The sequence below is a fragment of the Acomys minous genome (genome assembly GCF_964271855.1).
Source record: "Acomys minous genome assembly, chromosome: 15".
Classification (NCBI taxonomy): Eukaryota; Metazoa; Chordata; class Mammalia; order Rodentia; family Muridae; genus Acomys; species Acomys minous.
In genome coordinates, this window is record NC_140497.1 from 7,946,361 (window position 1) to 7,959,535 (window position 13,175).

Consider the following 13,175-nt stretch of genomic DNA (forward strand, 5'->3'; position numbering starts at 1 on the left):
TCCCATTTCTCCCAGCGTGAGATCCTGTTTGTAAAAGTGAGAAAGCATCCATTTCCGTACCTACCATTCCAGTACATACCTATGATGGAATCCCTTCGGAAAACGTCTCTATCAAAAATGTAAAAAGACAGGTGACGAAAGCTCCGAGGGATTTCACAGTAAAAGTCCTCTCCATAAAAGGGGCTAGACAAACAAACAAAATGCACATGGTTAGAATAGACGTGGCTGAGTCCTCTCAAAACCTGACATGCCCAGGGAAATCAGAAAGCTCACTAGCGGGAAGCTGGGGGGCCCTGTCTTTAACAGTCTCCAGCGCCAACCTCAAGACTGTTGCTGTGACCTGATCGTAGCTGACAGGAGGATGGCTGCACTCACTCATCGATGCATCCAAAGGAAAACACACACTGGAGTCTCAGATACACGCCTTTCGCCCAGAAACCTGGCTGCGCTTGGGTCTCCCATGCAAGGGGCCTGGCCCCGGAGCTGACTCCCACTGCTCTCAAGGTTCGTCGGGCCCCTCGTGAGTCACCCCACAGCTGCAGCAGGCCCTCCAAATGGAAACTTGAAATAAACCGAAGTTCTAATTAAAGGGGCAGAAAGCCAGAGGGCTTTGTCACTAAACAAACTTCCTATTGTTCTGGGCTAGGACAAACTGGCTCACAACACTAGGAAGACGACACTGGACCTGGGGAACTGTTTAGGAAGTCCAGCGATGACTTCAGCATAGACACGGGGGGGGGGGGGGGGGGGGGAGGTGTCACTAACTTTAAATCAGACGTGATTCCTGGTCGTGGCTGCGATCGGAAACACAAAGGGTGGCTCTTCAAAGGGGAACCGAAGCAGTGCGCCGCAATCAGAGAAAGCAGCCGGCGAGCACACGAGGGGAGGGCCAGTGGCATTCAGGTGTCACTTGCTCAACATCACACACAAAACGAACTCAAAACAGATCATACACCAAACCTAACGGCTCAAAGTGCAAAATGCTCAGAAGTACATGGGAGCAAAGCTGTGACCTAGAGTTAGGTAAAGATTTCTTAAATATGATATCATAAGAAAGATTGCTTTAAAAAAATGGTTAAGACTATTAAAACGTAAAACATTAATTTAAGATGTCTAGGCTGCGGACTGGACAGATGGTCCAGTGTTTAAAAGCACTTGCCATTCTTCTGGAAGGTCTGAGTTCAGCTCTCAATACCCACACTGGGCAGCTCACAACTGCCTATTGCTACAGCTCCGAGGAATCCAGCACCCGTTTCTAATCTTTCTGGGCACATGTGTAAACACATGTAATATGTGCACACACACACACACACACACACACACACACACACACACACACACAGGAAAATAAAAATAAGTCTTTGAGAACTTTATGCTTTAAATTGCATAATTAAGAGAGTAGAAGCGAGAAGGTACAGAAGAAAATATCTACAAGCCGGTTATCTGACAATGGGCTTGTATCCAAATGGGCACACCTGCATCACTCTTAAGCCGAATGGCCAAGAAGCATACAAAAATGCCAGATATCATCAGGATCACACATCTGGATGCATGGTGTCTCACCACAGGCGCATAAGTTTTAACACTTGACTCTTAGTTGTGGCACTTCTTTGGGATGTTGTGGAACCTTTGGGACTGCTGCCTAACTAGCAAAAGTGGGATCCTGAAGGCAGGCCTTGACATGAGTGGGTTCCTGAAGGCAGGCCTTGACATGAGTGGATTCCTGAGGGCAGGCCTTGACATGAGTGGATTCCTGAGGGCAGGCCTTGACATGAGTGGGTTCCTGAGGGCAGGCCTTGACAGGAGTGGGTTCCTGAAGGCAGGCCTTGACATGAGTGGGTTCCTGAGGGCAGGCCTTGACGTGAGTGGGTTCCTGAGGGCAGGCCTTGACATGAGTGGGTTCCTGAAGGCAGGCCTTGACATGAGTGGGTTCCTGAGGGCAGGCCTTGACATGAGTGGGTTCCTGAGGGCAGGCCTTGACATGAGTGGGTTCCTGAAGGCAGGCCTTGACATGAGTGGGTTCCTGAAGGCAGGCCTTGACATGAGTGGGTTCCTGAAGGCAGGCCTTGACATGAGTGGGATCCTGAAGGCAGGCCTTGACATGACACCTCCTTCTAGTTGCAGACTGAGCTCCCTGCGTCTTGACCTCCCCGAACGTGAGAAATGAGAAATGGCAGCTGCTTCTGCCAGGGTTTTTTTTGTTTGTTTGTTTGGTTGGTTGGTTGGTTTTTTTTTTGTTTGTTTGTTTTTTGGGTTTTTTTTTTGGTCATAGCAACGAAATAAGCAGCCATGGGGAAATGCGAAATAACCCAGGAGATGCAGGTGAGCCTTCCACCCTGGGCTCAGAGAGAGAGAGAGAGCTCAGCACACTTGCCTTCTCAGGCCAGGACTGTGGACACACAATCCATTTGTATGTAGCATCGTTAGTGTAATCTGCCAGAAATGTGGTGAAGTTTACATTAGAAACTACCTCTTTGCGATGAAAACAAAACTCTCAAGGGGAAATCTAAGACCTGAAGTTGTTCCGAGCATGTTGGGTACAGAGAAGTAGGGAAGTGAAGATGACAAGGAATACCACAGACGGACGCCCAGGGCCTTCCATCCAGGCTTTCTTAGGTTAGCAACGGTTTTTACGGAAACTGCACTTAGCTGCTGGATTCTCGTGTGCCTTTGATTCTCCTGTATGTGTGCCAGGCACAGATCCAACAAGAGAGCACGGCCCTCTGTAAAGCACCATCCCTCAGCCTACTTGCACTGGGCACTAGTCTCTCACGTTCTCTCTGTAGCAAAGAACTTTAAATATAGCGTGAAGATCAACAGCGTACAAGAAACACTCGAAGCCATGGGAGTTAGAACCTCCAGGCCAGGAGTCCAAGTGTGTATATGGGTGCATAAGTGCAAGCAATGGGTGTGTACCTCTGGGTGTGGTATGTACTCACATGCCTGTGGGTGCAGATGTGAGTTTGTGTGGCACACCAGTGGACACATGTACTTGTGGACACAGATGTGTGCTGATGGGTGTGAGCACCTGTGAATATGTGTGCGTGTGTGCATTCGTGCATGTGTCTATGGGCTTGGACTCCGATGCGGCTTTGTGTTCACCCTTATGCATACATGAGCCCATAAAGTGCACGTGTGGCCCACAGATCCATGCATGTCTCCCACAGTGCACTGCCTTTATGGGGTAAAAGCTGCCCACCTTCACATGAAGCTACAGATGCTGGGAAATGATGGGATTTTATTCCCATCTTTATTCCTATCTATAAACAACCCGTCACTGTGGAAACAGCCCATGCCCCAGTGGCTTTGGTCCAATAATAGAAATACTATCATCAATTCTAAAACTCAAAGGAGGAACAAGCCCAGACAAGTACTTTGTCATCCACTAAAAAAACAAAAAACAAAAACAAAACAAACAAACAACAACAAAAAACAAACAAACAAACTCAACAGCCATAAGAGCTACTAAATGGCTCTGTTTAATACTCAATCATAAAACATCCAGTTTTTTTTAAAGTATGAAATAGATTCTCTGTGCACACCACTGTCAACACTCAGGGATCGACGCTGAAGTGACTATTTGGGTTAAGACACTTGACCATCCATCCTCAAACCCCTACTGAGAGGCTCAGAGGATGTGTCACTTAGCTTTTCACCGCAATAGGAGATACTTGAGATGACAGGTTTACAAAGGGAAAAGGATTCTTTTGGCTGAGAGGTTTACAGATTCCAGTCCATGACTGTTTGGCATGTTGTCCTGGGGTGGTGTGAGACACATCATGCCAGAGGCATATGGTGGAGCAAACGTTTACTTCCTGTCAAGGAAGCAAAAGGGGGAAACAGAAAGTGGGATGGGACCTCGCTGTTGACATTGGGCCTGCCCTTGGTACCTACGGATGCCCAGTAGGCCCAATACAGCAGACAAGTGAGCATTTTTTTTTTGTCTTTTATCTTTTTGTAATTTTTTTCTATTATGTTCAACCATCTGAAATGTTTTTCTTCTTTTATTTCTTGTAATTTGTTCTTAGTTTGGGTAGGTGTTTGTTTGCTTGTTTGTATGGGTCAGGGTCTCACCATATAGCCCAGGTTGGCCTGGGGTTCACTATGTAGCCAGGCTAGCCTTGAATTCACAGTGATCCCCCACCTTAGTTTTCTGAGTGTTGAGATTATAGGTGTATGCCATTATGCTTGGCATTCTCTTCCATATAACTTCTTAATTTGAATTTTACTAGTTAATGTTACTGCCTGTGAGTCACCTCAAAACCTTGGGAATTAAGGTGGGACACTGGCAGGTGAGGGAAGGATTTTACAAACGGAGGAGCTACTGTGTGCTGGTTAAATTCTCAGGAACCGGGCTCAGCTGGTAAACAGGGAGAGAAAGGGAAGAGGGAGGGAGGGAGGGAAGGAGGGAGAGAGAGAGAGAGAGAGAGGGAGGGAGGGAGAGAGAGAGGGAGGGAGGAAGAAAGAAAGAGAGAGAGAGAGAGAGAGAGAGAGAGAGAGAGAGAGAGAGAGAGAGCAAGATGCCCACAGAGAACGAAGAAGTGTCACTTGTGCTGAGCTTGGAGGGAGAGGGGCTCTTTGCCAAGAAGCCAACCCATGAAGCTTTGAGGTTTGAGGACTCCTCAAGAGAAGAGGCCAAGGAGGTTGGCCTGGCAGAGCTGGTGTTTGTTTTTATGGGAGGCAAGGGTTTCAGAGAGAGACAGATTCCACATCCTGAATAAAATTCATTCAGCTTTCTTTTTTATTTATTTATTATTTATTATTTTTTATTTTTTTGGTTTCTCAAGACAAGGTTCCTCTGTGTAGCCTTGGCTGTCCTGGACTCACTCTGTAGACCAGGCTGGCCTCGAACTTACAGAGATCTGTCTCCTTCTGCTTCCTGAGTTCAGGCATTAAAGGTGTGCACCACCACCACTTGGCAGCTTTCTTTTTTAAAGAGAGTTTGGAGTAGTTTTTGCTTTAACATATATTTGTGTGTGTGTGTCTGTCTGTCTGTGTCTGTCTGTCTGTGTGTCTGTATATGCAGTGTGTTGTGTGTATGTGTGTGCATGTGCCACAGTGAGCATGTGCATGCCAGTGGACAACTTGGAGGCAGTTTTCTTTTTCCACCATGTGGGATTCAGGAATCAGACTTAGATCATGAGGCTTGGTGGTCAGCACTGTTACCCCCACCCCCCCACCCCCATCCCCACCAACCCATAATTCACTTGGGGTTTAGACTCGTGACTCCTTTTTGAATGATAAGAAGGAAACCACAACCCGCAAGCCTTTCCACTCCCAGTCACCCTACCCTGCTCGGCAGCTGTGCTCTCAGCCCAATGAGAACCCAGCAGGACTAGTTTTCCTGGAGCACGGAGACTTGCAGGGCATTGGGGACCCTGATTTGTAGCCAGCAGGCACCTTCAAACCTGTAGACACATGAGTTTCTCAAGTCCAAACGACGGCTGGGCAAGCTGCAGTGGGCTGCACATTCCCTGGGGTGTGCGTGGCCCAGCTCTGCTGCCTGCCTTAGAGCAGAAGTCAGAGTTCACAGAATTCTTGCTCATGCCTGGCCACTGGGGCGGGGCGATGAGGTGGGTGAGACTCCAGAGCAGGTGGGTCAGCTCTTAGATACAAAGTGCCCACAATGGTATTTGGCCACAGAGCTGCTGTGAGCACTACTTCTAATCATTAGCACTGTTACAACCCACACACCTAATGGGAAACATAAATGGCCATGTGCAGCCAGCCACACACCCTGGCCTGGCAGTCTATTCACAAACTGGACTCCAAGCCACTCTCTTGTGCAACAAATCAACTCAAGACTTCCAAAACATCTGGATTGAGTGTTCCTGGAACTCCAAGTACCAGAGACTCATTTCTATTAGGAGAGTGGGCATGTACTCTAACTGGTGTTTAGAAGCGGGGCCTTTTGGGTATGATCGGGTATAGATACAGGGAGCGTAATCTCTGTTGCCTGGGACGCTGAAGGGTTATCAGTGCCAGCCCAGCCTGGGCTACACAGCCAGGCATTGTCAAAAGGCTGGAAGGAAGGAAAGAAGGAAAGAGGGAAGAAAGGAAGGAAGGAAGGGAGGGAGGGAGGAGGGAGGGACGGAGGGAGGGGGACAGAGGGAGGGAGGGAGGGAGGGAGGAAGGAAGGAAGGAAGGAAGGGAGGGAGGGAGGAGGAAGGGATGGAGGGAGGGGGGACAGAGGGAGGGAGGGAGGGAGGGAGGAAGGAAGGAAGGAAGGAAGGAAGGGAGGGAGGGAGGGAGGGAGGAAGGAAGGGAAGAGGGAGGGATGGAGGGAGGGAGGAACAGAAGGAGGGAGGGAGGGAGAGAGGAAGGAAGGAAGGAAGGAAGGAAGGAAGGAAGGAAGGAAGGCAGGCAGATTGGCTAAGGCCATGATTGCGCCTCAGCTAGAGGATCATGCACATGAATTCACACACATCCATCATGCACCCTGTCTGTCCCACCATGAAGCCTCTGCTGCCTGGGGGCACCACCAGCAAGACAGCTGCTACCCAGATGTAACCCACCAAACTACCTCAGGTATTTTAGAAAGTCTGTCAAAAAAAAAAAAAAGCCAAAAAACCCCACCACCAACAGCAACAAAACTAACGTGACACCGCTACTTAAGTCTGCAGCAATTTCAATCTTTACATTTAGGATTCAGTTCCTGGTTGCTCAAAAGCCACCCATGATCTGTGGCTACCTGACTGGACAGAGCATGGACAGGCCATGGGTGTGCAGAGAAGAGCATTGCCTGTCCCTTTGGGCCAGCACCTGCGGAAATCTCATGTTGAGGTGTGGAGTAGGAAGTGGCAGCTCGTTTGGGCTATCGGTCACTTTACACTAGACATGGTGCCACGCCACAGCCCTGTCTCTGCTCCAGAAACAGAGAAGGCAGAACTGGTGGGTACCAGCTTACCTGGTATATATCCTCCAGTAAGTCTCTTGTCACAGACAGTGGCCCTAGATTCTCTGGTCTTCGATGAAATAGGTGTAAGACTGGCGCCAGTACTTTCCTTAGCTAGTGTGGGATGTCACTGAGAGAAGCACAGAAGCCTCTGTCTGTAGCACTCCATGGTCATCGGCATAGGCAGGATGGCCCAGCCATACCCGCTCTGGCACAGGGGTGGGGGTGGAGGGGGGGTTAGCAGGGACTCCAGGCTGATTGATAGGAACTGAAGCAACACTGGGCCAGATGACACCCTCACACCTCGCAGGTCAGCAAACCCTCTCTTCCAAGTCGGATCATAACCAGGAAGGCACTAGGGATATTTTTGGCTTTTTGTTTGGTTTTGTTTGTTTGTTTCTGTGACAAATTGATTCACAATATGATTGACGTGAAGTTTTGTGGAATTGCCCATGTTTTACTCCTTTATATTCTGAATCTTTGGGGCTTTTGAAAATAGGAGACGTCTGTGAGAAAAAAATATTCCCTTACATTTTAACTAACATTTAAAAATATCTTTAAAAAAACAAACAAAACTAAATTAAATATAAAAGTTTAAAAGAATAAAAATATATTGAGGTTATATTGCTAATGAATATTTATTTCTAAGGCCAGGTCTATCATGACAGTACATGCCTTTAATCCTAGTACTCAGGAGGCAGAGGCAGGTGAATCTCTGGGATTTTGAGGCCAGCCTGGTCTACATAGAGAGTTCTGAGTCAGACAGGACAACATAGTGAGTCCTTGTCTCACAAAACACCAAACACAATGTCCTAAAACAACGATGACCCAAACCCTCACATTCAGTGTGAGGCCCAGGGAGCTGAAATGCTAGTGGCAGCTCTTGTGGAGATGTTGTGCATGGTATTAGGAGCGATGACCTGGAAGTCCTGGTGGTCACCCATAGCTGCCAGAGGACCCGCAGCTCCACCCCTAGGTACACACCTGAGGGAAATGAAATCTTAGCAAACCCGAACCTACACACAAATGTTCACAACACATCAGCAAGAAAAGGGGAAATCAGATATGACGGCACACACTCAGAACTCGGGAGGCAGAGACAACAAGCGGTCTCTGAGTTTGAGGCTGAGGCCAGCCTGGTCTACTTATTGAGTTCCAGGACAGCCAGGGCTACATAAAGAGACCCTGTCTCAAAAGAACAGCAACAAGGAAGAAACATCTCCACCAGCAGATGGTGCAGAATGCAGCCATTTCGAGGAGCGCAGTCTGTGTGTGTCTTGAGGACACTGGGTGACGAGTCCCCACGTGGAAATCCATTGTGCTTACAGCTCCACTGCCATGAGCTGCCTGGGATTCCAGACAGTGTGAGGGATACAGCGATGGGTACAGGACCCACCACACTTCCTTTGGTAAAGTGTAATGTTCTAAAAGCGACTGTGGCGATGGTTGCACAAGCCTCTAAAGCATGCCAGAAGCCACAGAGTTGTGATTTTAAATGGCTGAGTTGTACGAACTGTAAATTATATCGGGGAAAAAAACCCTATTTTTAAAACAGAAATATAGCCAGATGTCAGAAAACTGGAAACTGGGATTAACATTCTGAGGTAAGCCCAAGTAGAACACTTTGCCTTGAATTTATACAGATTTAAAAAAAAAAAAAACAGAAATAGTTACAGATGGGTTTTAAAGGAAAAGTGGGGTCACCCTACACACTCTGACAGAGTTTGCTTAGCCCCATGTCTACAGCCACTTTCAGGATACGCAAGCCTAACACCAGGGGCCAAGTGTCCCCATGGCTACCAACACAGTCACCAGGTCCCTTTACCATTAATGTTTCCAACTTTCACAGCTAGAAGCAGTGCCATGGTGACCACTCAGACCGTGGGTCTTCAGGGCCCCTGCCTGCTCCCACAGAACCATTCTGAGGTGGGACTGTTGGCGGAGAATGCTCCGTGGATCTGGAGGCATCATGTCACAGAGCCTTCCCCAGAGCAACTACTGGCTCATGCCTTGCTATGCCAGGTCACGTCAATACAGTCAAGAGTTTGCTCATACAGGAGTGTGCCTCTGGCCTTGGTATATTCGTTTCCAAGCACCAAAAATAAATCTGGTTCAGTTGATAGCAAGAAAAAAAAAGGAATGAAGAAAATATTTAACTTAAAATGTTTAAATTACAGGTGAGCTTGAGATGCTTCCATATAGTTATGAGTTTTTAAAACTTTACTCTTCTTAATGATGTTGGCCTGTTTTCCGTTAGTATCTTTTGTCCCTCAGGATTTTGATCCACTAGGAACTTTTGAATCTGTGTTCCAATAACTCACAGCACATGAGGAGCCCTTTTAAAGGAAGCACACACCCTGCATCTGTGAACAGTTTTCTTACTACTGGCTGACTGGAGACCCTCCACCCCCAACTCTGAACAGCAGGACTTGGGTCTCTCATCTGCTGGGCCATGGCTATCTCGACTTTACACAGTCCCATGATGGAGACCCGTGGGCATGCTCACAGCAAGGACCTCCAGGTAAGGGCAGAGACACCCAGGCTGGGGTGAACTGCAGGCTAGCTTTCCTCCTGGGTTGGGGCACTAAGAGCCAGGCTAGACTCTGCCCCGGGACCTCAACACCCTGTGCTCTGCGTTCTCTCATCAATGGGAGCCTGCTTGGGTCCCTTCCTGAGCATCAGAGTTTAAAACATATTTTCAAAAGAAAAAGGAAACAAGCTAAACACGAGGGAGGACATTCTTCTACCGCCCCCCTCCCTGGGCCTCCCTCTGGACAAAGCCTCCTTTCTGCGGCCCTCAAAGGGGCACACAGTGAGGGCGCTTCCCTTCCCAGGCACTGCTTAGCCACAGTTGTGTCCACACAGGCTGCCTTTGTGCAGGCCACAGCCAGTGGCAAGAGAGGCATGCACTGCTAGCCAGGAAACCCCCGTTTAAGCCCTAGGGCTTCAGAAACCACTTTCCCAATGGGGGAAAAAGACCCATAGGGAAGGGCTGGACTCCTCTCTTCTTGCTGTTTGACAAGAGGAAATTAATCTAGCCAGCAGCTTCGGCCTTGAGGCCACCAGAATGACAGGCACGCTGTCTTTTACCTCATCAAAAAGGAAAGACGCCAGAGGCTCAAAGGAGTTTCACAGAATCAAGGAACTTTCATCGAGAAAAAGCAAAGCTGACAACGGGCCATTATCTCCAAGTGGGGCCTCTGGCAGGGACTCTCTGTACCCCTTCTCTCTTCCAGTTTTCCTTCCCCACTTTCTCCCTCCTGTCCTCCCTCCCGGAGTCCTCTGAATCCCTTCTCTCACAGTCCTCCAACTGCCCCGCCCCCACCTCGTCCTGCCCATAGGACTGGGCACAGGGCTCACATAAGCCTCGCTTGGGACCTGCAGAGAAACCACCAAGTCATTTCCCGACATCTACTGCTGCCCCACCCCATCCCAGCTGCCGGCTGCTTGTTGCCTGCACTTCGTGACAAGTGACACTGGTCATGAGAAAATGATAGAGCTGGGTCCCCAGTGTCCTGCCTGGAGCAAGCTCCTGGACCCATTTCCCAACATCAGGAACGGGATGGGGACTTAAGGGGAGTAGCAGGGCTCTGTGGAGACATATGATGGGAGTGGGTGGGACTCTGTGTGCCTGGCCTTTGTGTCCCAGTGTCTGAGGAGACACAGACAAGTCCAGTCTCGGGGGTGGGGGGCACCTAGGGAAGAAGCCAAGTGACCCTCAGGCTCTAAGACTGCTGGTAGCCCCCACAGGCTGGAAACAGCTCTCTAAGAAGCTCCAGCCTGTTTCTCAATGGCTGAACATTCAGCTATAAAATAGCCACTGGGCTAACCACTAATTAAAAGCTAGATTAAACTTTCATTAAAGCTAACAGTATATCAAATGTCCCCAGGAGATAGGCTGGGGTAGAATAAAGCTGCAAGGCACAGAAGGATCCTGTAGGTGCACCAGTCAGTTCCAAAAGGGCTTCAGGTAACAGAGGGACTCAGGCCTGAAGGAAGCCTTCACTGCTTCCCCCAATTCCGTCTCTTAAGTCCCCTGGATTGGGATTCTCAAAGCTCCTGGGAGCTTGCAGCGCAGGTGTCCAGGAAGACAGAGCAGTCCAGATTTAACCACTGATGCTGAGCCTGATCCCCTGGGAACTGGTACCAGAATAGTCCAGGGAGAATCCACAGAACAGGGAGGGGCCAGGGAGAGAAAACCATGCTGTCATCCGGTAAGAAACGGGAAAACTTCACTGGGGCCTCTCAGTCCATTTACACGTCTACAGAGGAGACTGGGAACACAGCGACCCTGAGGTCAGGTCACGCGGCTTCTATACCAAGCTAACTTCCTGCCTGGCGCCCTGTATGTCACAGCCTAACACCCCAGGGTTTTGGCAGGAAGCCTGCAGCGAGCGCACTGGCTGCCGGGTACCTAAGCGTAGTTAAGACATGGGGTGGGATTGTTTATCTTGAAACTGTGGCACATGGAACTGCGAATTTTCTAACTAAACACAGGCCTGGAGAGAACAGCTGGGCCTGGCTCGCAACTCATGGTGTGGGGCTGGAGGGTGAGAAATGTGGGCTGGGTATCCGCCTTGACTGGTCGTGTAGGACCAGGAAGCAATTGGCACCTGTGTCATTGGAAGGCACCTGGAACCTTGGGCATCAGGCAGGTGTTGGGATAAAACAGCCTCTCACTCCCACACCTCTTTCCTCTTAGACATCCCTTGCACCTAGACAAGCCATGAGTCCATAGGAATCTTTTGATGCTATCAAGAAAAAGATTCCTTGGAAAACCCACACAGTCAGACACCAGGCCATTTGTGGGATAGAACTGTTCCAAGACCATGTCAAACAGACAAGGGCTCAGGAGGGAACTGCAGTCCTTGGAGAGACACCTCACAGCTCTCAGATGGAACAGAGGAACCCAGTACAGAGGAAGAGGGTCGGTGTTGGGCCTAGCTCTCTTGCACCTCATCGGAAAGGGACCCACAGGCGCTCCCTGCAGCTTCCTGGGGGCCAGGAGGTGTCCATGAGTGATACAGGCTGATAAGCCCCAACTTGGCCAGGATGACTAGAAAGAAGAATGTAGCAACTGCTTCGAGAGCTTGGGACATAGAAACACACTGATGCTTCCAGCCAGCTGCTGTCCACTGTGACACAGGTGTGCTCCTGCTAGGACAGGGCGTCCAGGGGTGGGGTTTGGGACAAATTAGCTGAGGGTGTTGGAGCTGTGTGAGGGCTAACACAAGGTGATGGAAGTAGGGGGCTTGGTGGCCACATCCACACGGGGATGCACACTGGGCTATCCGAGCTGCTGAAGGCCCAATCCGGACTTGGAGAAGTCCCTTGCAGTCGTTATAAACCTAGGGACCTCTTAGGCGGTGTCCAAATGACCCAGGAACTTACAAGTTAGCCAGACCCTTGGAGAGACAGCATAGCCAAATGGTAAAATTGTGGAAAGGCCCCAGAGCCTTGTGGCTCCCACAAGTAATTCGAATTTAATGAGAGTAACTACCTTCAGGACACCACAGACCCAAACCATTCCTAGATTAAGAAAACAACCGCTTCCTTTACTGACAGGATCATCTCAGATGCCCTCATGGGGACAGCCCTTCTCCAGAACCCAGAATCAAAAAGACACAGAAGGGAGAAGACATGGCAAGCTCAGGCCTTTCTCTGCTAGGCTCAACCCTGGCTCACACTCTTTTGTTGCACCAGCGTCTTGCACTAGAACCATTGACTAGAAGAGTCACCATGAGTATTTGTCATTACCACTGCCAAGACTCACGAAGTCTGCCACAGATCCTTAATGCCCTAGTACCCTACCCTGGACACATCACCCCCATGGGCCAAAGCGGCCAGCACTGTAATTTCCCTGAGTGGGCACTGTTCCCAGCCAGTGATTCTGGCTGTAAACTAATACCAGGAAGTGAAGTTACCACAAGCTGCATGCCCAGCTTGCAGCTATGAGGGTGTTGATCCTTTTGAAATCGGTTATTCAGTACGACGCCCCTTTACTGGTCTGACAGTAACTCCATATACATAGACTCCCCTTCCTTCTAGTTGTTTCTGTCTGGTGTGGAGGAAACTGGGGGGTTTTAACAGTGGCAGCCCTGAGCTGCTTTCTCAGCCATCCAGACCAGGGTCCCAGAGCACTTTGAGTGAACGAGAAGGTGAGTGGTGGGTTACTCTCACAGAAGAGGAAAAGGCTAGAGCTCTATGAGGCCAGGAGGGAGGGAAGTGTTGTGTGGTGGTTTGAATGAGAGTGGCTCCCATAGGCTCAAATACCTCAGTG

General features: G+C 49.4%; 1 protein-coding gene across 3 annotated transcripts in view; it reads right to left on the bottom strand.

The window, feature by feature from the left end:
- RASA3 (RAS p21 protein activator 3) overlaps positions 1-13,175 on the bottom strand; it is a 111,505-nt gene that overhangs the window by 48,362 nt on the left and 49,968 nt on the right. For all 3 annotated transcript variants that reach the window (XM_084758848.1, XM_084758849.1, XM_084758847.1), the window contains exon 3: positions 80-183. In XM_084758848.1, the coding sequence (XP_084614974.1) occupies positions 80-183 (104 nt within the window). The remainder of the gene's footprint in view (positions 1-79; positions 184-13,175) is intronic.